At 43.5% G+C, this 23,783-nt stretch overlaps 2 protein-coding genes across 5 annotated transcripts in view; one reads left to right on the top strand and one right to left on the bottom strand.

Moving 5' to 3' along the window:
• The first annotated feature begins 787 nt into the window (after window positions 1–787).
• On the top strand, window positions 788–7,187 carry SSR3 (signal sequence receptor subunit 3). Its single transcript, XM_066620702.1, has 5 exons — window positions 788–1,031; window positions 3,888–4,014; window positions 5,000–5,098; window positions 5,779–5,910; window positions 6,704–7,187. Exons 1-5 carry the CDS (start codon window positions 893–895, stop codon window positions 6,768–6,770), a joined length of 564 nt encoding a protein of 187 aa, XP_066476799.1. The 5' UTR covers window positions 788–892; the 3' UTR covers window positions 6,771–7,187.
• A 3,387-nt stretch (window positions 7,188–10,574) lies between these two features.
• The window catches only part of KCNAB1 (potassium voltage-gated channel subfamily A regulatory beta subunit 1), a 163,904-nt gene continuing 150,695 nt past the window's right edge, over window positions 10,575–23,783 (bottom strand). For all 4 annotated transcript variants that reach the window (XM_066619808.1, XM_066619809.1, XM_066619810.1 and 1 more), the window contains exons 10-14: window positions 23,284–23,404; window positions 21,211–21,305; window positions 15,854–15,974; window positions 12,581–12,669; window positions 10,575–12,235 (exon numbers count right to left, since the gene is read on the bottom strand). In XM_066619808.1, the coding sequence (XP_066475905.1) occupies window positions 12,146–12,235; window positions 12,581–12,669; window positions 15,854–15,974; window positions 21,211–21,305; window positions 23,284–23,404 (516 nt within the window). In that variant the 3' untranslated portion in view covers window positions 10,575–12,145. The remainder of the gene's footprint in view (window positions 12,236–12,580; window positions 12,670–15,853; window positions 15,975–21,210; window positions 21,306–23,283; window positions 23,405–23,783) is intronic.

Raw genomic sequence — 23,783 nt, 5'->3', positions numbered from 1 at the left:
CTGAGCCACAGGATAACACATCCAAAAACATTATAAAGAAAATGAAAGAGAAGGCCAAGTGAATGAATGGATTATCACAGGAAGTGTATTTTCTCAGGGTTTTTTCTCGGGGGGGGGGGGCTGTTAAAAATTTTCCTGCTTGATGATGTCACTTCTGACCGTGACATCACTTCCAAGTTGATGACATCACTGTGGCTTTATTTTAAAGTGCCTTTATTTCAAATAACTTTGTAAACTTATACTTCTTGTAAACTCTTAATTAATTCATTAAATTTGATTGTGTCGTACTGAGGGATGCTAAAAACTTTCCAGCTTGATAATGTCACTTCTGGCCATGACGTCACTCCCAGGTCGATGGCGTCACTGCCAGTGCACCCTGAGGCTAAGAACTGGGAGCCACCGCAGCACAGGCCCCTTGCGGTCCCTCCCTGGCCTCAGCCTTCCCCTGAGCTTTGTGTGGAGACCTGAACGAAGCCGCGGGCCTAAGCTGTGGTCTCTGCCCCGAAGGGAGCCCAGCCACTCCTGCTCCCCTCCACAAGAGTCCTCCCTGCCTGCCTAGCAGCAGATCCCACTTGCAGGAGGAACATCTACAGGCCCGGAAACGGACTGCGCGTGCGACTCTAGCCTTTTTCTATCTCTACCTTTCCCTCCACTGCTTAGGACACGTCAACGGTGGGCTGCTGACCCGGAAGCGTTGCTTACTCCGCGGAGGCGGGACTTCCGTTCGAGGCTGCTTTTCGCTGCCGCTTGATGCCAGCAGCGCCATTCGAAGAGGGAAAGGCCTCCGGAAAGACTGACCCGGAAGCGGCCGTAGGGACCGGAAGTGCTGCCCCGGCGCCGCGTGTCAGTTGAGCCCCCTCCTCACTCTAACTCGCTCGCTCGCTCGGCGGCGATGGCTCCGAAGGGCGGCGGCGGGGCGCGGCAGCAGTCCGAGGAGGAGCTGCTCCTGCAGGACTTCAGCCGCAACCTCTCGGCCAAGTCCTCGGCGCTCTTCTTCGGCAACGCCTTCATCGTCTCCGCCATCCCCATCTGTGAGTTCGGCAGCTGCCGGGGCGGCCTCGTGCTGGGCTGGACCGCGAGCAGCTCCTGGTCTGCAGCTCCTGCTGCAGCTGGGCCCACCGGGAAGCGGGAATTGGGGTGGCTTCGCCGGTTGGGCTTCAACCTCATGCTGGGGCTGGACCCACAGGAAGGGCCAAAACGGGGCCGCGTTGCCTGTTGAACTGCAGCCTCGGGCTGGGGCAGGACCCATAAGCGGGAGCAAACTGGGGTGGCTTTGCCGGCTGAACTTCGGCCTCGCACTGGGGTTGGACTCCTGAGAAGGACCGACTGTGCTGTTTGAACTTCAGCCTCGCGCCCGTAAGGAGGACCTTGACTCTGCCCCACACTGCAGTGAGACCCAGAGCAGATGAGGGGAGAGGGGAAACTGTCCAGGCAGCATCTTGATACAGTGACTCAGCCCTGTCTGGGGCTGCCTGCGGGCTGCTGCTTCTGGGCAGTTGCTCTTCCCTGAGCTGTGCCCCGTCCCTGCATCTCCGAGCCTGTCTTCTCAGTCTCGGCTGTGGCCGTTTTCTTGCTTCTTTCCCTTCTCAGCTCATCCAGCTGTGAAATGGGCATGAATGGGCCAGGCAGTGTGCTGCAGGGGCAGCCTGGAGTGCTTGTTGAAGCTCGGGAACCTGGATGAAAACTGAGCTTTTTCCAGGCTTGCGTTAACGCTGCATTAGATGCTGACCTCAAGAGGTCGGGGCTGGTGGGATCAGACCTTGAGAACACACTTATTTTTTCCTCTGACTGCTGAGGTTAAGGTTGGCAGGCTTGCCTTTGAATCGCAAACAACTGTGTGGATAAATAGGAGTCATCTGTGGCAATACCACATAGGCTAGTTTCAGGGAGTTACGAGCATTGTGTGATTCCTTCCGTATGCTCATGTCCTGCTCATGTGGCAATGAATCACGTGTTGCATTCATCATTCCATAACATTTTTTGTGTAGAGATCTTTAGATACCTCTTGTGAAGGCATAGTGATGCTTCCTATGGATTCAAAACCTTTGTCCACTTAGCCTAGTGGTGTCTGCAATCAGAAGCTCACTGGAGACCAAGACAATGGTCTTTTGCAGTTTCGCTGCCTGAAATCAGTGGAGTTGTCAAGGACTGGTTTTGGTGGGTCTTATGTCTTCAGAACTTCTGCGTGGATGGGCCTTTCCCATTCGCAGGGAAGGGGATTAACTTAAGGAGCATGTGCTGTGCAAGCTCCTTTTTGTTATAGAGAGATGCTCTTTACACTCTCACACAACACCTGAACCAGGGGACATCCACTAAAACCGAGTGTTGGGAGAGTTAGGACAGACAAAATAAAATATTTCTTTACTCAGCGTGTGGTTGGTCTGTGGAACTCCTTGCCGCTGGATGTGGTGACGGCATGTGGCCTGGACGCCTTTAAAAGGGGATTGGACAAGTTTCTGGAGGAAAAATCCATTACGGGGTACAAGCCATGATGTGTACATGCAACCTCCTGATTTTAGAAATGGGCTATGTCAGAATGCCAGTGCAAGGGAGGGCACCAGGGTGCAGGTCTCTTGTTACCTGGTGTGTTCCCTGGGGCATTTGGTGGGCCGCTGTGAGATACAGGAAGCTGGACTAGATGGGCCTATGGCCTGATCCAGTGGGGCTGTTCTTGTGTTGTTTTCTGACATCTGTATTTTAGAATGAAAGTGGAGCATGTTAATATCATGATATTGGTAAGAACTAGCAGAGGCATATGTTTTCCAGACACACCATGTACATGTTGTAGATTGATGCATTTTGGATAGCATACATTTTTTGAATACTATTGAGTTCCACCACTGGTACTGGATATTGCTTTTTGAGCACATCTCCAACTCCATAATGACTGAGAGTAGCAGAAAAGGGGAACAGTCGTAAAATAAATGAAATTTTTTTTATCCCCTTCAGGTTTATAAGGGGGTCTGAAGACTAGTAATTCTGTTGTTGGCCAGAGGGGCAGTGGATTGATATGGTTCAGATAAGCCATATCAAGTGAGTGTCTAGTGGTGTGTGTATTTTGATTAGAAATTATGAGTTTTCTAAGGAATTATTTTATTGCAATGTATCATTGCAGTGAATTATTTTAGTGGCCACTAGGTGGTATTACCCCTCCTCTTTTGCGTTTCACCATGTTAATTGATTGTCAAAGTATAATAAAAAAGCGAAACATGGGCTTCCTGCAGTGTTTCTGAAGGTATTCACTGCAACATACATGCTCACGATTGTGTAGAAATAATATATATGTGTGTGTATAACCGACCAGGGAACATAGTGGTTTTCGTAATCACAGCAGTTCTTTTTTTTAGCTACTGTGACTTAACAGTGATGGTTTGCTGAAGCTGTATCTATGGAGAGGCCAGTTCACACACTTTGTACATCAGGAAGCCAGCTTTGATCATGGGAGCCTGCACAGATTAGAGCACATTGGTGGAATATGTTGCTATGAATGTGGCATTCATTACAAAGAGGTTTTGCTGTGGGCTAGACCTAAAAATTACTCCTTTCTTTCAAAGTCTGTTGCTTCCTTTCTTTAATGCTGAAATAAAGGAGCACATACATGCTAGTGCTATAGTTAGCTGTAGCGTGGAGGATGATGTATATAGCTTATAATTAGCTGGAACACAGCAGAGCACCAACTGGAGATACATGCTTTTGCAGCCAAAGTTTTGCTCTTTTCTGTTTTGAATCAGTGAGAATATTTGAATTGTGAAAGCATTGTGTCCAGTGGTAACTGCTCTAACAAACGTAATCATGAATATATTCAAGATGGTGATGTTTGGCCTGGTGTGTTGTTGATTGTGGAAGCCCTAAAACATAATTAACCATGTTAAATATCTTTTTCTTAGGGCTCTACTGGAGGATATGGCATATGGATCTTGTTCAGTCTGCAGTCCTCTACAGCGTAATGACCCTTGTCAGCACGTATCTGGTCGCTTTCGCCTACAAGAATGTAAAGTTTGTTCTGAAACACAAGTAAGTGGTTAGATTTCTTTCCATTTTTAGTACAGGTAATGATACTGCTCTTCTTAAAATGTACTCTACTGTGTGGATTTAGACTACATAATCTGCTAGTATTCCTTAGTTTCACCCTGACTAGCAGAAAGTCTTTTAAAATGAGCCTTATTGTTCTTGTCAAAAATCCAGAGGCTTGCTTTTGGTGAGGCTTTGAAGCTGGAGGTGGTACGACCCAAGATGCCATCCAGTGCCGCCTTGAGTCTGCTGCCACCTCTGCACCATAAAAACAAACCAAAAAAAGAGCCCTCTTAATGTGCTCCTTGCATGGTGTCTTCAAATGCAGGCTCATGGGACCTTCTTTTACTTTAAGGGACTGTGCAAATAAAAGAGCTCCTTGGCTTGTGTGGTAATTGCAAATAAAACTGAAAGTCCTGCACTTTTGCATTTGAAGAAACCACATGTAGAACGTGGGAAGGAGGCAGATCATCTGTGTTTTGCTTGCTTCTGGATTCACTACTTTCTTGTCCAACCCCATCAGCTGTGTATGCTACCTGCATCATCTCACCTCATGGATGGACCTCCCTGAGCAAGGCAGTTCCTTAATTGGGCAGAAAACAGACTAATTTTGTACATGTACATTTCGTTTTAGGAATTAAAATATCTTTCGCCTGTCTAGTTTGGCAAAAAGTTTTACACATCTATGATTGTAATAGTACAATCAGCATATCTGTTGCACTTAGCTGGTCCCAGTAATTATCCGCTAGCAGTTGGAGAATATTGTTTGCGCCAGCATGAACCTATGAATGTTGTCTAGAATTGAGAGTTTGGACTCTGGTTTGTGCCTCTACAGGCAGTGGGACCTTCCTTCACCCCATCCTGCAGTCTACACCTACTGTGGTACTTCTGTGCTGCTTTGGGAATGCATTTTATGAAATCTGATGGCAGCCCATGAACTGACCTTATTAAAAAATTAAACATGGAATGTAAATGCTGTCTTTTTCAGGGTAGCCCAGAAGAGAGAAGATGCTGTTTCCAAGGAAGTAACTCGCAAGCTTTCTGAAGCTGACAATAGGAAGATGTCCCGTAAGGAGAAAGATGAGAGGTATGCCTGGTGATGATCAGGTGTGACACAGGTTCTTATTTGCCACCCCCTATCTTCATGAAAAGGGAGCTGAGAAATTAAATTTTCACACTCCCCTTTGTTTCCACCCTCTAATGTCTGTTTTGACTGGAGACTGTAACTTGGTGATGGTTGTGTTGATACTTGGTTCTACTTTTCTCCAGGGAACTTGGGATGATGTACATTATCTTAACCCAGAGGTTCCCAAATTGGGACGTTGTGACATCCCAGTCAGGGAAGTCCTATCTTTGCCCCCTTAAGGGGCAGGCGATGGGAAAGGCAGCAACATGATCGCCACAATTGCGCTGCTGCTGGGGTTAAATTTTTTTTAAAAAAACTTACCATTAGTAGTGCAAGCATTTCAGGAAGTGCAGGAAGTCAGCGGACCCCTCTGCTTGAGTGGGAGATGGAGTCAGGATCTGGCACTTATGCCGGAACCTATCCCTGTTCTTGGGGCAGATCTGAGTAGCCCCATTGGGGCTGAAGCGGCTTTCCCCGGGCTAAGGGGAAGCCTAGGCTGAGATGCTTTTAGCCCCAAACCTATGCTGGGTATGGGGCGGGCCTACCAGCCTCCCCATTCCAGCGCAAGTTAGGATTGTGCTGTTAATTTCCTGTATACTTGGAAATGTTTGACATGCATCATCTTCTCCCTGTGTTTGCAGAATTTTGTGGAAAAAGAATGAAGTGGCAGACTACGAAGCAACAACATTTTCAATCTTCTACAACAATACTCTCTTCCTGGTCCTAATCATCATTGCCTCATTTTTTATATTGAAGAACTTCAATCCCACCGTGTATCCTCTTTCAGAATTTCTAGATATATGGGCCACATAAGTCACTTGTATCTGTAGATACTTCTAAGACTGCAACTGCTGGGAGAGTAACTCATGTAATCAAAACGCAGTTTGATGTGATTGGAGCTAGAGCAAACCAATCTGCCTGTGTTGCAGTGATCAGTGAGCCAACCTTAAAAGGCAAAAGTCTTCATTAAATCAAACAGTGTTGCAGCTCATTGCAATGGAATAGTATGGGTGGAGAGTCAAGGGATTTTGTTACAGTCTGAAATATTTAACCACAATTGAGGTATTTGGGGAAACTCAAATTTTAAGTTTTGAAAAAGTTGCTAGCATTTTCAGCACTTTCTCTGAAGCCATCATTTTGAGAAATGCTTCCTGATGCATATTTCCATGCAACTGATGTGGGGTATGTAGTTTTTGAAATGTTTCTCTTTGCATGTTTCAGCAGTAATTCCCAAGGAAAAGGGAAAATGCTGTAAGACTTTAGGCAGCAGCTTATTTTCCTGGAAGGCAGCTTTTGAAGAAGATGAGGGTGGATGTTGTTGACTCTACATTGGTTACTTAAAGGGGTTTACTAACTAGTCCCATGTCCACGAGCTGCTTTCTCCACTTCTTCTTGCCCTCTGGGGGCCTGGGATGGATAGTATTCTGGGGTTGGCTTGGTTCTGGGGCTATAATGGGCAGATCCCCATTCTAAGGCATCATATCTGTTATATAGTTAGTCTCGGCAAAAATACTGTTCTGAAATTCTTAAATGGCTATTTTCATCCTTAACATGTTGCTTTTTCAGAAACTACATCCTCTCCATTAGCGCTTCATCTGGATTGATTGCTCTGTTGTCGACTGGATCCAAGTAGATGGAATTGTTTGGGTGGGTGGGTCCTACCCAGTTACATACAGGCATGTTGAGAGGGTGGCACTGCCCTTTTATAGCTTGAAAACACAAAATGTTTTTTACACAGAATAGAAATGGGGATTATGGTTCCTTCATAAAATCATCTGATGCAAATGAGTAAATCCAGATATTCTGATTTAGCCCCACAAAATGCTTCTTTGAATCACTTTTGACTGTTAAAACTTCTGTGGGGTCTTGAATTCAGAGTATTGGTTGAGAGGCACACCAACTGTGTGGCTGGAATTCAGCAAGGGAAATACTACAAGTATTTTGTCCTTTTTATTGATCAGTGGAATAAAGCTTGTTTGCCTCAATCAGTGACCAGCTCCATTAATGTTTTGTAAACATGTTTGAATAAAAGCTTTAAAAAAAAGTTCAACCTTTAAGCCTCTCCACTTGTATGTGTTATATGTTCTTTATATATCTAACCTTAATCTTGTTTGAGTTCTTTCACTGTGCTGTTAAGATATGCCTTAGATACAGTTTCCACATATAGTTTCCACATCCACTGTGGAAAAAATGGGAATTCTTGTTCCAGGGAGAGGAAAGGGGGCATTCTTGAACTTTTGGGAGATGTCCCTTTAGGAGGCGGAGCCAATCCAAAGTGTTGTCTGCTCCTTCTACTCCCCTTGTACTACGAGAGAACTACTGGTAATGAATTTATCTGATCTTACTCCAACCTGTTAGATTCATGGCAATGAATTTGGAATCAATGGTGGACTATCATATACAGTACTAATCACAAGCTCAGATGCTTGAGGGCCTCTCATTGGAAATAAAATGGGGTAATCTAAAATACATGGTGGTAGTTCTTTGTATGTGGAGAACTTCCTGGGTACAAGTTTGTAAATGAAAAAAAAATGTTGACATCTGATTGATGTTGGATATGATAATTACAAAGATTGAATGCTATTTTACCTGTAACAAACTAGCAAGGAACAAATAACGGTTTATAAACCACAGTCTAAGCAAGTTATATATGTTGGATAGATCACTTTGTGCATTCAGTGGATAAAACCAGCAGTTTCTGAAACATGTAGTACATCTAATAAGTACCCAAGTGAGGTCAAATGCCTGAAGCAGTTTTCTGTAGCATTTTTTGCACAAAACAAACATCCAGCTAAAATTGATTTGCTAGTTAAGAGCTGAGGTTCAGCCATGTTTCTTTTTCTAACTTCTGCTCCCTGTGGGCTGAGCTGCACTCAATACTTTTTGGAAATAAGTTCTGCTCACATACGGTAGATACAAAGCTGTCTCAGTTCTAAATGGAAGGGATTGTGACATGTACTGTATATAAACATAGTGGTGTGGGGCACTGAGATCATGACAGGAAGTCTACCCTGTGCTGCCAAGCCTGCTCCCCTCCATCCCTGCTGATCGAGTAATAGCATTTCTCTGCAGTGACAAATGCTGGGGAAGGGGTGCTGTAGCTTGAAGTGGGATAGGGCTTGCCCCCCCACCTCCTCCACTTGTGCACATTCTAAGGTGACATCTAAAGAGGCTAGACTTGTAAAATGGGCTGTAGAAAATCTTTTGGTCACAGTAGTTTTTTCTGTGAGTCATAAGTTATTATTAATTATTATTAACAGTATTTATATACCGCTTTTCAACTAAAAGTTCACAAAGCGGTTTACAGAGAAAAATCAAATAACTAAATGGCTCCCTGTCCCAAAAGGGCTCACAATCTAAAAAGATGCAAATGAATACCAGCAGACAGCCACTAGAACAGACAGTGCTGGGGTGAGGTGGGCCAGTTACTCTCCCCCTGCTAAAAAAAGGAGCACCCACTTGAAAAAGTGCCTCTTACCCAATTAGCAGGGGTAGTTCCCTGCTAAGTTTTGTTCCCCTCCTAGCCTCAGGGCACAAGCCTAAGCAGGTCTACTCAGAAGTAAGTCCTATTGTGTTCATTGGGACTTACTCCTAGGAAAGTGAGGTTAAGCCTCACTTTTCTGATGCAGCTCAGCTGCAACTACTTGAACTCCCCTGGAAAAGTGGTAATGGACTAATTAATGCTTATTACACTAATCATTTCTGAATCTTACATGGAAAGACACTTGCTGAGAAGCAATGAAGTCATGGGGACAGCACAATCTCTATGCTGCTACAGTTGCTGTTTCAGATAAAGCAAAGCTCCTTTACTGCAGGATGTCTTTAGAAAGGAATCAAAATCTCCCTGTGCCTCCATGTTTCATATGTGCATTGAAACTCTTAATAGTCATTGATGGAATGCCACCTGTTGGCTGGCTTGTAATGAGGACTTTTTAAATCTGTTCTTAGCATTCCCAATACTGTATACCTGTACTCAAGAATGAACAGCCTTTTCTTTTGCAACATGAAGTCTGCTTACTATGATTGTCCCCACTGGAAAAAGGTCAAGTGAATTGACGTTGAAAGTAATGAGTCATAAAGACACCACTTAAAAATGCCAGTATTAGAAGTTCCCTTTGCTGCAAATTAATGGCTGCAAAGTCATAATTAAGTGAGATGCACAAAATGCCTTTATTCTGTTAAAGCAGAAATAGAGGGCAGAAAGCAGTTCCTAGTATACAGCAGCTGAATTTTTATACATTGAATTAATTAACTGAGTTAAACACATGAAAAGAAAAGGTTTATTCATTTTTCATACTCCATGCCTTCTGGCCACAGGACTGTCAGATGAAAATGTCAAAAGCAAAGGATATGCTGGACTGTGTCACAGGAAGCTCTGTGTGCATAGGAGTTTCCCTGGTTTCTTGTCCTAGTCCAGAATTCCATGTAATACCTGCCCTAGTCAACAGCCAGAGCTAATCTGTTACAGTAAAGAGCACACCTGTGGATCTGCCGCTTGAATCAAAATGCATGGAGATTGCTGTCCCAGGCAGGGAAGAACATTTGTGTATGGAGTGGAGATACTGCACCCTGATCAGATGATTGGAGTAGATGCATAATGGATAATGCCTCTGTGGAGTGGTGTGTTTTTCACAAAGGAGAACCGGAAGCCTTTGTGCATTGGGGGCTCTGTATTGTAGCCATTTACCCTTAGCCAATAATCTGTCTGTGATGCATTCCTCTGTCAGTGGATCGTTCTTCCAGTGTCAGACCCCACTATGCAAAAGAGTGGTGTGCTGAACACCTGATTTGGGTGATGGCCAACAGGTAATCTGAGCCATCAGCATTAATAGCAGCAGCAGCAGCCCTTCTCATGTGTAATCAACCTGCTACAGCACTTAAATTTGGCATTCCACCATGGTACTCATAAAGCTGTGCACTGTGGCATGGAAAACACTAGTCAGGGAAGTCATCAAGTGCTCTTGTCAGGTGCACACAGGCCTTGGTACTTGGCAATAAGGGCTGTTCAGCAATGCAGAATGCAAAAACCCCCATAGTCAGGTGCTGAGAGATTTGTAAGGCCAGGTCTATGTGGAAATGATTATACATTCAGTTCACAACCCATAAAATATGGATTGAATAAAACAAACAAAACCTGTATTGGTTGGCAACCTTCAGTCTCGAAAGACTATGGTATAAGCCTACAGCACCCGGTATTCCCAGGCGGTCTCCCATCCAAGTACTAACCAGGCCTGACCCTGCTTAGCTTCTGAGATCAGACAAGTGCAGGGTAACAATTGCTGCCTTGGGAATTTCATGAAGTCCTTGCAAGCAGCCTTAAGCTTTCCAATAACCCACACAATCATCCCATATAACTGATAACAACAGTATGGAGGGAAAATGAAACTCTTTTACCTATAAGGATATCTGGTCATCTGAAAATTATACAGCAACTCTACACATTATATACATTTATTATACATCATATTAGTTCAGTTTGAGTAATAAAAGTTGCAGTAGCTATGTCTACAGGCTGCCAAAAGTAAAGTAGGTATTTCATAAAAGAGCATTTACTATGGGATTTCCATTTGTACAGTAGCAGTAATTTTAACATCAGTTGGACTTGCTTAGCTAAAATTCAGTTGCTCTTTCATCAGCCTGATCCTCAGTGTGTTTAGACCAAAGTGACTTCTGTAGCCTTGGATGGAACTCACCTCTAAGCAATTGATAGGATTGCAGCTTAAGGACATGATCTAGCCAATGACAAGCATCTTTCAATCCCACTGATTTAAATAGGAGCATAAAGCATGTGCTTAAGAGTGCTCGACTTTGGCTCATGCCCAGATTTTTATTTGCCATGTTGGCATCCTTCAGTCTTGGAAGATTATGGTATCACACTCTGAATGGTGGTTCTGGAACAGAGTGTCCTCTCCAGTGCGCAAAGCCTGGGTAAAGTAGGTATGGAGGATAGACTGTTACCCATGCAGCAAATCCTCCCTCTCCACATCGCTGAAATGGTCCAATGGAAAAGCAGAAGCCAATATGGTTGGTTCCAGCGGCGTCACAGCCGTTGCCAGAACATGACTGTATTCAGCCATGAACTGCTTCAGGGACTCCAGTTCCAGATTTTGCCTCGAGGTTGACTCCTGAAGCCTTTTCCATAACTGGATGTAGCCACAAGGCAGTGGAAGTTTGGGATCAGAGTTTTCCTTCTCAGATGAGCTGCCTTCCCAGGCTAAGGAGTCCCATCTACCCGGTGGTAGATTTTTATTTAAGGATGGTGGAATTGCCAAGTGTATTGGTCTCTAAATCCTGAAATAATTGCAGACTTAGGTGCCAACCATGCAATTCCTTAATTCATTTTTTGACTTTACATAGAAAGCCTTTTCAGCCAGAGTCCAAACTAAACTAACCTAGTACTCAATTCAGCATTAAAAAATATGCAAATGGAAAAATTTGAATGCATTCATCCTTGAGTTAGCTTGGATAATCTTTACACTTGAAATTGTCTGTCTTTTTGTCTTTATCCTAAGCCTTTAATCTGTTTCTCGTTTTTGTTCATTGAAAAAATATATCTGTACATCCTTTCTTTTTATTTCCAAGTACTAAAGCTTAGAAATATTTACTGTTTCTTTACATGTGTATTTTCACTGCATAAACAGGAAATGCCAGGAGGATGGTACTGGGGCACAATCCAGCAGGAAGTTCTCTCACACAAGGCCTGTTAAAATGAATGGCATTGTGTGTTGTGCATGTCTCATTTCAGTGGAGTTTGCACAGGAGAACTTCCCACACCTGTTTCCATTGACTTGAGTGAGAGCTGAGTAAAAAACAACAACAGTAAAGACATCCTCAGGTGTTCAGAGATCAGCTGTGCTTTTTCAATTTCAGTGGATCACACACCACCCTGAAGAATCCAGTAAACAATAGAGACTGCGGAAAAATTCTAACTGGATAGTACGGACTCAGTACTGTACTACGTACAGAGTGCTATTTTAGCCATGCAGTCTGGTGTATTCATGCAATGCATTAGGAGCGGTAGTCCTTTTTGCTGTAAGGTTTGTTCCCCAAAATATTATCAATCTCATTCACAATGTGTGATGACATCTTTGGAAGAACCTGTGGGCATTAAACAGGAAACACATAAACTTACCAAGGGTTACTGTGGTTTGAATTAATAAAATTCTTTTCCAAAGGAGTCCAGCATTTACCCAAGACAAGCTGAATGCTGTGATATATGCAATGGTCTGAAGGCGTATGAGACAAGCCACCTTGCTGAAGTAGGCAGGCCTAGTTCAAAGCCTGGATAGAAGAGCACTGGCAAAACCAAGGTATCCTACTTTAAGTTCCATGATGAATGAATTGTGGGATACAATTGTATAAAATATTTGCTTTTTTAAAAAAAGTATTTTCATATTTGATTATTCTGCTTCTACTCATCACAGAAATGGATTTTATACTTGCCTGTATGGCACCAAGATTTTCTATTAGCTGATCTGGATTGGAAGATCCAAGGAGAACAGAACTCACACCTTCATTACGTAGGCACCATGCTGGGAAAACAGAAAGTACACAGCTTTTAAAGGCATTGCTTCATACCTGTGATAGTCCAGTATTCCATCTCTTGCAGTGGTCCAGGAATTCCAGACACAAGGATATTTCTGCATGGAGAGTCTGTCAGCATCTCCCAAAATCCACACAATCAGCACTGTTGTGATACCAAGATATGAGACTAGATCACACATTTTAAAAATGCTATATCATCATCATCACCACCATCACTATTACTATACATGACTATTAATGATAGAAAAACTTTTATAGGGCCATTAAAATATCTGAGATGAGCCTCCTAACAGTAGCCTCTGCATGCCAAGTTAGAAATGGGACGTTTTGTAAGGAAGTCATATGAAATTATAACAAATTGGACCGCATGGTCCAGCCAGGTCAGTATCATTTATTTTGACTGACAGTGTATCTCTTTTTTATTAAATTATTATTAAACTTTATTTATATGTCGCCCTTCTCCCCAAAGGGACCCAGGGTGGCTCACAACATATTAAAAACAGATTAAAAATATAATTTAACCACAAATAAAAACATATTAAAAACACATTAACATATACCCATAAAAACCATACATACTTTTGGGATGCAGATGGGTCTCTTCCAGCACCACCTGGAGATGATAGGGATTGAGGTTGGGACCTTCTGCTTACAAAGCGTGGGCTCCACTACTGCACTCCCCTCATCAAAATTTGGGAATTGCTCCCCAGTTTAAGAAGTCCCACCATATATCTGAGACATTCTGAGCATCTACGGGTAGCTTTGCATGTGTGGCTCCTCTGATGGCAGCAATTAATTGCTTCATCAGTCAAAAAGTAGGTACCCTAGTTATTAATATAAAGGGGCAACAAATTCTGGATTAAAAAAAAAATTATACAATGATGACCAAAGAATGCCTGAGTATACGGGTGATGGTGAAGTTGAAAAGAAAGCTATACTGCTTGGTTTGGGAGACTTACTTTGACAGTGAAACTTCTGGTGTCAAGATCTGTTGTTCTCTTTCAGGTGGAAAATAAGTGCTTCCATCAGTGCTTTGCAGCCCCCCACTCTCCTACCTACCCCTGGTATAAATTGGTTTTCCAGCTTGTGTCATCTGATTTCTTAGCTTATACCTGCACTGATTGCATTAGGGGATTTATTTTTTTTCAAAATCATCTGTCAGGGCCAGGAATGATGTCCCCAAGGCCATTTGAACTTCATGAGATCATTTATCTCCCGCCCCATCATCTGCTTGAAACGTTCAAATTGCAGCTTTGACAAGACAGAAAAAAGGCAGCACAGTTAAAAATGATTAATGGCCTTCTTGAATTTCTGTGCCGCCTTAGCTATATTTTAACAGCCTGAGCTAACCAGGACTTCACGGCTACATGCACCATGCTACAAAACAAGACATGGGGGGGGGGGGGAGTCTGACTTGTTATAATAATTGCTGGTTTAACTTTGTTTCTCTGACCCTTAAGACTGGCTGTGGTTTTTGCTCAGAGATGATGCACTCAATAGTTGGGCCTCAGACGTGGCTCTGTAGTTTGATCACTGTGTGCATCAGCATTCTATAGATGTTCTATAGTCTGTTGGGTAAAGCACTAAGCATACTGGAAAGGACAGGCTCTACAGTCCTTTTGCTGCTACTGCTGCTGCTGCAGGTGGATAGAATTTAGGGGAGGTCAACAACAGAGCAACAGCTTTGCATGCAAAAAAAATACAACTTCGAGCCCTGGCATTTCCAGGTAAGGCTAAGAAAGTCACAGTTTGAAATCCTGGAGATTTCAATCAGATTAGACAATAATAAACTGGAAGGACTAATGGTCTCATTTGCTAGATGGCAGCATTCTAGATTTGCGTGTTAAAATTTGAGGTGCCTGACTACATGTATTTCTGCTGTTCAACATGTCACAGCATAAAGGAAGATAGCCCATGTGTTCTTTCTGTAAAACTCTGGGCCCAGCAAAAGATGGTCAGATGCCACTTCTTGGAAGGCCAGAAGTAGAAAGTCAGAGACTTCTAGTTTCAAGACTCTATCCTAGGATAACCACCATGCTAACACCCAGACCTGTGTACAACAGGACTACTATTGTGGAAGAAAAGCCAACAAAGTTCAGAAAGGGGTTCTGAAGGCTCACAACAGCTCTGTTTCTGACCCTTCTCATCGATGCAATGTTTTTCATTAAAAAAAGTCCTGCATGTCAGATGGTCAGTGGTGTCTGGCCCCTACAATCCCAGATGCTTCTGATAGCTGTCTTGGTAATTACTTCACTTCATCTAGGCGACTGCTTAATTTACGTCACAGCTCTCTGAAGTGTAAAACTGATCTAGCTAGCTGTCACTTTGGATGTACCCTTTCCAACACACTGTCTTTCCTCAAGGGAATGTGCTTTTAAGTCATGCTGTGTTCATGAACTTAAAAGGGAAGTACTTCTGGTATTACTCAGGGCCCAGTGCTATAAACATAGCATATTGCTGCAATTTTGTGGCTTGCAAACTACCAGCTTTGCAGTGAGATGAAGGAGGAGACTTCAGTGAATGTTACTTCTGGCTTCCTCATATGAGCCATTGCCAATCATGGGGACACTTCTTGTAAACGTGAGAGGTATGACTCTCCTGCACAAGTTACAGCAATCTGATCAGCCCTGCATTGTGTTCCAAATCCCATGTGAGGGAGAACTGTTGCAGCTGAAAGTAGGACCTTTACATCAATTGTCCCAGTGCTGTAGAATGACTTTCCTGAAGCAGACAGCGATCAGATTCCTCCTTGATGACTTTATAGGGCCTTGTAAGATGCACCTTTTCTGTTCGGAGCTTGATCTTTCTAGCTTGTTCTTTTGTTTCTTTTTCAAAGGGATCCTGTATCGCTTATGGTGATGCTATCTTGCTTTTTTAAATCTGTTGTATTATTCCTGCAAGTCGCTTTGAGCCTTGAAAAGGCAGCATGGAAATGTTTTAAATATATGAGTAAAATCAAGTATCTGAGGCAACCATGCCTGGCTCTCCGAGACGGTTATGAAATAACTGGATATTAAATTGTAACATGTTCTAGAACTTTCAAACAACAAATTAAAGAATATACAGTTCCTCCTCTGCAGGAGAACAGGCTCATGATGCAATCCCAATCTCACACCACAAAGTCAAAAAGCTGAAAAATACAGAATGGAGAAAGAGGCATGACTGTCTCACCAACTGCTAGCTGAGGTAGGGTGCATCCCAGGCGTTCTGCAATGGGGAAGAGATCTTTCAGTTTTGTCTGCTGTTTTCTCCCGTCCTCACCCACAATTTTCTCCTTTAGCCACTGATAACACTGGTAAGCAAACACAATAGAATGTTAGAATTAGCTCAAAAATTTGAACATTATAATTTAAATCAGACCAGAATCAGACATCATATTGGGGCCTCACTTAACAGCTGTTTTATAAGATGGGTAGGAACAATGCTGTGTGAGAGCTGAGACCATTGTGTAGCATTTCCCTGCTGGCGTCCGCAAGGGTAGTGGGACTCATGAAATGATGGCTCAGGCTCATGCACTGAGGTGTACTAAATTATATAGCTGAATCTGAACTAATCTGCAAAATCTTTGCCAGGAGATCTCCAGACCTGAACAAATTCATGGTTTCTTACGGAGAGAAACACACTGAGTTTTGATGACTGCTTTCAAAACACATCACAATGATTTTGTGTTTTGTCATCCTTCAAAATGTCAAAGAGGATTCTGATGAAAGGGTCGTGCAACAGTGACAATGTGTCACAGCTAACAGGTGGTACTAACCAGGCGGTAGCAGCAGGCAGCTAAGGTGTCTGGGGTGCTGCATGCCAGTATGTCCTTGCAAAATGTCCTTTAAAAATGCCAAACAGCAAGTCTGGCTACAAAATGTGGTTGGCATGCTAGCTTGATTCAATCAATAATGCAACAAAGGGAGAAATTGATCTGAGAGTTTCAGAGCTGACTAAGGCTGATGTGGGGGTATCTGTTGCTCAGTAGAGCCCTATCCATATGCCAGAGTACCAAGTTCAGTACATAGATGTTGGCAAAAGAATCTTCACAGAGGGACAGGGTCAACCTCTTGGTTAGGACAGAGAGATGCAACACAAGAAGGGACTTGCATTTTTTAACAGTGGGGAAGAGTACATTTCAGAAAGAGCAGTTTTGGACTGCCAAAATTCCCTCTGGCCCCTGTGCAGCTGCTAAAGGACAGTATCTTGGTCTTTCCACCCAGTTTCTGGTGAACTGGGATCAGTTTGTCAATGAAGGAAGGAGAAAATAGGACTTCTGAACTTTTATGACACCCTGGGCCAACTCTGCTGCAGCTGATTGGCTAGAGATGTGTTTGGCATAAGGTTATCAGGTCAAAATGTTCTGAACCAAAATAGATTCTAAAAGAAGGCTGTGGAGGAGCTCCTTAAATCATCCTTTAGACTCCAAGGAAGGAAAAAAGTAGGCTATGCCAGTTGAAATGTCAGATCGATTCGGCTTTCCAAAACAAATGAAATGGAACTCAAGATACCTTAACAGTACAATCCTATACATGTTTACTCAGAGATAATTCCCACTATGTTCAATGGGGTTTATTCGGAGGCAAGTGTGCCTAGGATTGCAACCTAGAACAACAGCAACAAAACCAATGCATGCTTAACTAGGAGCAAGACCCACTGAACTCAGCGGGGCTTACTTCAGAGTAGACATGCATAGGATCGTGCTGTTAGTCCTTCGGAAACCACGCAGTAGATCAAAACCCGGCAATGTTAGCCTTAGAAGCAACATGAATACAAACTATCCTTGATAACTCAGCCAATAATTAATTGCTCTTAGTTACATAACAGCATTTAGCTGACCAACAAATGACTTGCATCTGGATCTGATACAAGGTTGTACTTCTGTGTAATTATTGTCAATTGAAATATCCCAAGGCCTTCTCCATCTCTCTTTTAATTTGTAAAAGCCCATCATTTAATCTTATCTAGCATAACACCATGAATCCAATCAGCAGGCAAAAAGGAAGAAAGAAAGACTAAAAAAAAAAAAATAGTACCACTATTCTTTTTTTAAATCACGCGTGCTTTTCAAAAAATCTAGTTTGCTGTGTATTAATTGTGTCTTATTGATGGCTGCCTTGGATATCTGTTATCAGGCAACAAAGGAGAATAAAATTATTTTAAACCGTAAGTAACAAAAATTTTGAATGTTCCAAACAAATGTTTAATGATAGGAGAAGCTGTGCCCACTTTGCTTTTCATCTCAAAATCAATAAGTTACAATAAAGGCATTCTTTTGATTTTCACTGAAAGAAGCACATTTAGATTTTCATTCCTGTTGGATCAGTTTGGCATGGAAACACTGCTGCACAGTTGAGTATCAATGTCACTTACATTTTTGAAGGAATATGCTAAGCCCTGCAACAGAGGATATTTTTCTCTTTGAATTTCATATATAAATCCTTGGTCCTTTTTGTTCACTTTGATGTAAAACTTATTCTCTTAAAATATTCTAGTTCTTCACCATTACTTTCTGATCAGTGTTCATTGCACATATTAACTACTTTAGTATATACAGAACCCTATTTTTTCCACTAGGGAACTAAAGGTTGACTTTTTCTCCTGTGTAACATTAGGGGTGCAATCCTATCCTGCGCTGGAACAGGCAAGCCAGGAGGCTTGCGCTGTATCCAGCGCAGGATAGGGGCCAGAATTGGCTCTGCCAGAGGCAAGGGGAAACTTTTCCTCTTACTCCTGGGCAAGGCGACCTGGCCCTTTGAGTATCCTCGGACCAGCACCACCTCCAGAGGTTGCGCAAGTCTGAGGAGGGCGGAGTGGCTTCAAGTCATTCCAAATTTCCTGGGAACGGGGGTTGGGATCCAGCATAATGGCAGATCCTTGCCCTGCTTCTCGCTCCCTGTCCGCCCCCGAGGCCACCCCCCACCTCCTCCCCACCCACCCCAGTGCCTTGCGTCAGCCCAGCAGGGCCAACACAAGGCTTGCTGTGCAAGCCACCACAAAGGGTGGATTCAGCCTCCGTGTGCCTATGCGACTTGCTCGTGAGGAGGCACAAACATGCTTTATGGCATGCTTGCGACCCTCCTGGGCTGGCGCGAGGGACTTGTGTTGGCCCAAGTACAGCTTAGGATTGCGCTGCACATGTTCTACAGTACTTGTAGAGTCACATCAGGTCACTGCCCAAACAAATGGCTTTTTAGTTGCATGTATATCTGAATGTTTACACCTAACCATTTGCCCACAAGTGTGCAATACATTCAAAATCTATTACCTAAATATACTTTGTCCCTAGCACTGAAAGCTAATTCCTTCACCCAGTAGTTCCCAAACTATTCTAGTCTGTCTTCAAGAGTATCTGATAGGCATCCAACTAGAGCAGTGGTTGTTCCCAAATTGGTGGGTCATGACCCACCAGGGGAACCAGAAAAGGACCATTCTTCCTTAAGTGGAGTGGCCAAGATATCGACTGCAACGTGATCACCATGATTGTGCTGCTGCTGGGAAGCTAAGGGTTTTTCTAACTTACCTGGGGGTCGCTATGGCTCTTCAAAGGGACTGGGGAGCCTATGACCCCCTCTGCAGCCCTCCCTGCACCTCCAAAGTCCTGTAAAAAGGAGAAAAAACACTTCTGTTTTTGCAGTGAAAACAGGAAGTGTTTTCCCCTCTTTACAGGACTTTGGAGGCACAGGGAGGTCTGCAGAGGGGGGTTGCAGGCTCCCCAGACCCTCCAAAGAGCCATAGCAACCCCAAGTAAGTTAGAAAAACTCTTAGCTTTCTGGCAGCAGCATGATCATGGTGATCACATTGCTCCCCCCCCTTGTCCACTGTCATGAATATGTACAGTTTAGGCCTAGTAGAATGTAAAGCCTGAACCAAGCTAAACCAGTGGCTTGCAGTTCCTAGCTACAAGGAATTTACAACTCAATGGAAGGTGATAATGTGGCACCTAAGCAGACAGAGAGGCGCCCATGAATCTCCAGTGGGAAGGGGAAGAACTAAGAGGGATAGCATCCAGCCCCACTTCAGTAGATTCTGGCCCCAAGGGTCTCTGATTGGATAGTTTAAATGAGTACAGAGTCACCTGAGTCCTGTTAGCATGTGAAATATAAGAACAAAGCCTGAAGGGGTGTGTTGGTCCTTGTCTCTTTGGGTGGAAAAGGGTGTGTGCATCATCCTGCAGGAGAGAGACTGCTCCACCAGGGCCATGTGGCCTCTTAGGTAACCTGGCTGAAAGAGCTACAAAGGAAAGCTGACCCAGGTGAGAGTTAGGGAATAATAGAGATAGCCAGTTAGCTTTGTTATTTTAATGCTGAGATGTTTCCTAGAAGTTTTATGCCTCTGGCATTTGCTGCCCTTTGTAACTTTATGTAACCCTATGTATTTAATAAAGTAAAAAATCCTTTTACTAAGTTGTTTTATTGTCTGTTGGGGACAAAGGTTCAGAATCCTGCCTAGCCATTCAGCAAGCTACCAAATCCTCACTGAGGACTAGTAACTTGAGGACTGAGGCTTTAATTAAAGAAAGTGTTCAGTGCCTGCAAGGGATAGAATTAAGCCTAGAGGGTCTCAGTGTCCCTGGGCTGAGGCACTGGCACATACAGGGTGGTGGCAGTACTACCGAACAGGGGTCCTTGAGGGCTCTAGGGTTCAAAACCAAGAACTCTGAGTACCCCAAAACCCTGGGAGTGTACGGAGTCTATGACATCCACACAAAGACTTAAAGGGTTATCAAACTCCATGTAGGACTTTGAGAACCCCTGATCTTAAGTACTTAAGAAAAATTCTCAGTGAAATCCATTCTCAGTCCTCAGTTTATTTCTGGGGAAAAGAATCTTTCAGCCCCAAATATTCTACATGGGATGTGGGCATCTCCCCTTTCTTCTTCAGCCATAATGAAGCTGCGCACATGATTGTCCTGCATTTGATCGTCCTCTTTTCCCCCAGTAATTGTTCACCACTTATGGGGCTGCTTCTCATGATATCTTCTGGCGTTAGGTATGGATGTCCAAATACTCACAGATGTGCTGCCTGTCAAGTACAAAGGATGTATATACATGCATTCTTGAATGCATTCTCCTCAATACGATTGGGAAGGCCATTGTGATCCTATACTTGTGTGTATTTTAAAGCAGAATACAGTGAAAATGCATATAGACTCACAATTCCAATGAACAGCACACATATTTTGTACTTGGGTATCATGTTTTTGGTGACTCCTGTGTGTACTGAGCAACACAACTTGCGATAAGTTGGGAGCTCCCATGGACTGTTCAAGTGGAATGTTGGAAATTTTACTATTCAAAAGACCTTAATCAAATGTATTGTGAGGAGAGACGGTAAACCACAGCAATGAACTTATAATGAACAGATCTTAATGTATGATCAAATACAGTTGTGTGAGAAATTTGGGCAAAAGATGTTCATTTTATAGCAAATCAGTTTACTTTCTTCCTTCTTAACAAGTTTCAGCCTCTTCCCTGTCCTTTTTCTACCACCACCCCCACCCCCCAGCTTATAAAATAATTTTCTCTTGATCATGGGAAAAGTACCTTCAGTGAAGCCCTTGAGCTTTCAGGAATCCCATTGGCATATTTCCCTGAGATAATCCCACAGGCGAGTGGAGACCATGTCATTGCTCCAACTCCTACGGAACAATCAAATCAGATGAGACAAAACTGAGATCAAGTTAACTGGTAAACAATGAAGATAATTTCCTGCATACACACATGCATAAGCAGACATGCTATACTACAGAAAACAAACCAAAACTGGGTGAGAATAATCTCTGCCATTGAAAAGGTCGGAATACTGTGGGTAGTACCCAGGGCAGGAGGTATGGACTGATGGTTGAGCTGCCAGTACTGCCTGAAGAGCTAAGCAGGAGATACTGTGGTCTTGTTTCTGGATGGGAGATGGAATGCCAGGCTGTGACAAGCTGCTGTACCAATTGTGACACAACAGAGTTGCTATCTGCAGTGAGAGTGTGGGGGAGTGTGCAAAGGCCAACTGGCAAAGAAAAATTCTTGATTTTTCTTGAAGACCTGTCTGGGCTGATAAAACCACATTGTGAAGGCAACATCTGGTGACTAAGGGTTCTGTGAGTCTTCCACAGAACATATTGTAAAAACCCTCATTGGAAAAAAATTGTGGTCTAGACCAGGGGTGTCCAAAGTTTTTGGCAGGAGGGCCACATCATCTCTCTGACACTGTGTTGGGGGCCGGGGACAAAAAGAATTAATTTTCATTTCAAATTTGAATAAATTTACATAAGTTTACATAAATTAATATACTAGAGGTGGAACTTATATGAATGAATGAAGGTCTTGCAATAGCTCAAGGCCTATAAAAGGCCTTGCACAAAGCAAGGCTGGCCTTTCCTTTGCTGCCACTACTGCATCACAGACGTGAAACAGCAAGCAGTGGAGGTAGCCCTCATCCCACAGCTAACGTGAGAGGTCAAACAGTCGTCCTCACGCTGCGAGCAGTGCGAGCTCCAGCAAGTTTCCAGAGGGCCAGAGGCTCATTGGAGACTGGGGTGTCCCTGAGGGCTGCATTGGGAGTCCTTGAGGGCCACAAGTGGCCCCAGGGCCAGGGTTTGCGTACCCCTGGTCTAGACTAAGCCTGCATATGTTAACATGTATGTATGTATTAGCACTTCTACAGTCAGGAGTTCACTTCTCCAGTGGAAGCTTCCTCCTTCTGACATCAACCTCTTTCATGAGTGGAATGTGCCTTCCGTTCATGAAGGAAGTTTCCATTTGCTGAGTCAGAAGCACTAACCTTGGACGCCTCACTTTGTTTTTAAAAAGTCATCATTGCTTTCATTATAAATGTGAGAGGAACACAACGGAACTGGTGTCTGTCAGTCTCTAACTATCCCATGAGGCCTTCAGCTCTGAGAACAGAGATTCACTTGGCCATGATGACACAACGAAACATATAAACCCCTGAACCTCTAATCTTAACAGATGGTCTATGGCAATGGTTCCCAAACTGTGAGTCATGGCTTCCCGGGAAGCCACAGAAGTCAGTCAGGGGAGCCACAAAATCCTCATGAAAACCCACCACCCTATACAATGTATAGGATTGTCACCCTAATGGGGAGCCACGGCCAAAGGCCCAGTAGGTCAAGGAAGACATCAGTCGAAAAAGTTTGGGAAACATAGGTCTATGGGCTTCACTGTGAAGAGCTGCACTCTTATAAGCTCTTGTGCAATAGTTCGTGGTACAGCCCTAATACATTTTCTCCTACTGCTCACAGTTATTTGCCTCTCAAGCCAGTGTAGCTGTACGTGCTTCTTCTTTAGCCTTAAGACAACCACAGTAGCACTACTATAACCATGGGTCAGAAAGAGGGCTCTGCTGCTTTTCCATTTATATTGATGGCACTATATAAATAATAATAATAAATTATATGGAAAGCCATGGGTACAGCCACAAATACATGCTGTCACTTGCTCCTTTGCACAAAGATAATTGCTTTAGGCAAGAGACTAATTGCACCTCTGATCATTTTTGAACAGTAGGGGCTATGAAATATTCCCAAGTATACACCCTGCGCGTCGAGATGATGCACTGCTCATTCCCTTGTGAATATTAACCACGCAGTTTTCAGATATTACCTATCTTGTGGTACAATTCCGGCAACTGGACCTCCACTTTCTCTCTTTGGAAAAGGTGATACTCCGCTTGCTCACACACTGGTGGAATCATATTAAACTGTCTCGCTACGGAATAGGCTTCCTGTCGAGAACAAGCAGCAAAAGAATAGCCCATTAGTGGAGAGTTCACCAGGGAAACAGAGCCACACACTAATCAAATCACCTCTCCCCTCTGCCTAAGTCAGTAGACAATTCAAACCTTCTTATTAGGCTTGCAGTTTTTGTGAGCAAATTGGTTAAGTGAAGGACAACATTTTAATTAACTAAAAAGTTTTCCCAAATAAATTAGACAGTAACAGTAGCATACCTGTGGGGGCAGTGGGGGCAAATACCCTGGGCACCAGGTGCTTAGGCGCTTGAGGGGGCAGTGCCATGACCCACTCCCCCCCCGCCAACGGTTTTGTGAGGAACTGCACCAACAGTGGCTGCCGGAGCATCAAACTGAGGGCAACCCTCTTCTT

The sequence above is a fragment of the Tiliqua scincoides genome, chromosome 3, assembly GCF_035046505.1.
Source record: "Tiliqua scincoides isolate rTilSci1 chromosome 3, rTilSci1.hap2, whole genome shotgun sequence".
Lineage (NCBI taxonomy): Eukaryota > Metazoa > Chordata > Lepidosauria > Squamata > Scincidae > Tiliqua > Tiliqua scincoides.
The sequence above is the reverse complement of the archived record's forward strand: the minus strand, read 5'-3'. Positions and strand labels throughout refer to the sequence as shown.

What these genes read in the sequence shown, in the direction of transcription:
- SSR3 (XM_066620702.1), top strand. Translation starts at nt 893, where the DNA reads ATGGCTCCGAAGGGCGGCGGCGGGGCGCGGCAGCAGTCCGAGGAGGAG. An exon ending in CGTAAGGAGAAAGATGAGAG is followed by an intron (nt 5,099 to 5,778) that starts GTATGCCTGGTG and finishes CTGTGTTTGCAG; the next exon opens with AATTTTGTGGAAAAAGAATG. An exon ending in AAGAACTTCAATCCCACCGT is followed by an intron (nt 5,911 to 6,703) that starts GTATCCTCTTTC and finishes TTGCTTTTTCAG; the next exon opens with AAACTACATCCTCTCCATTA.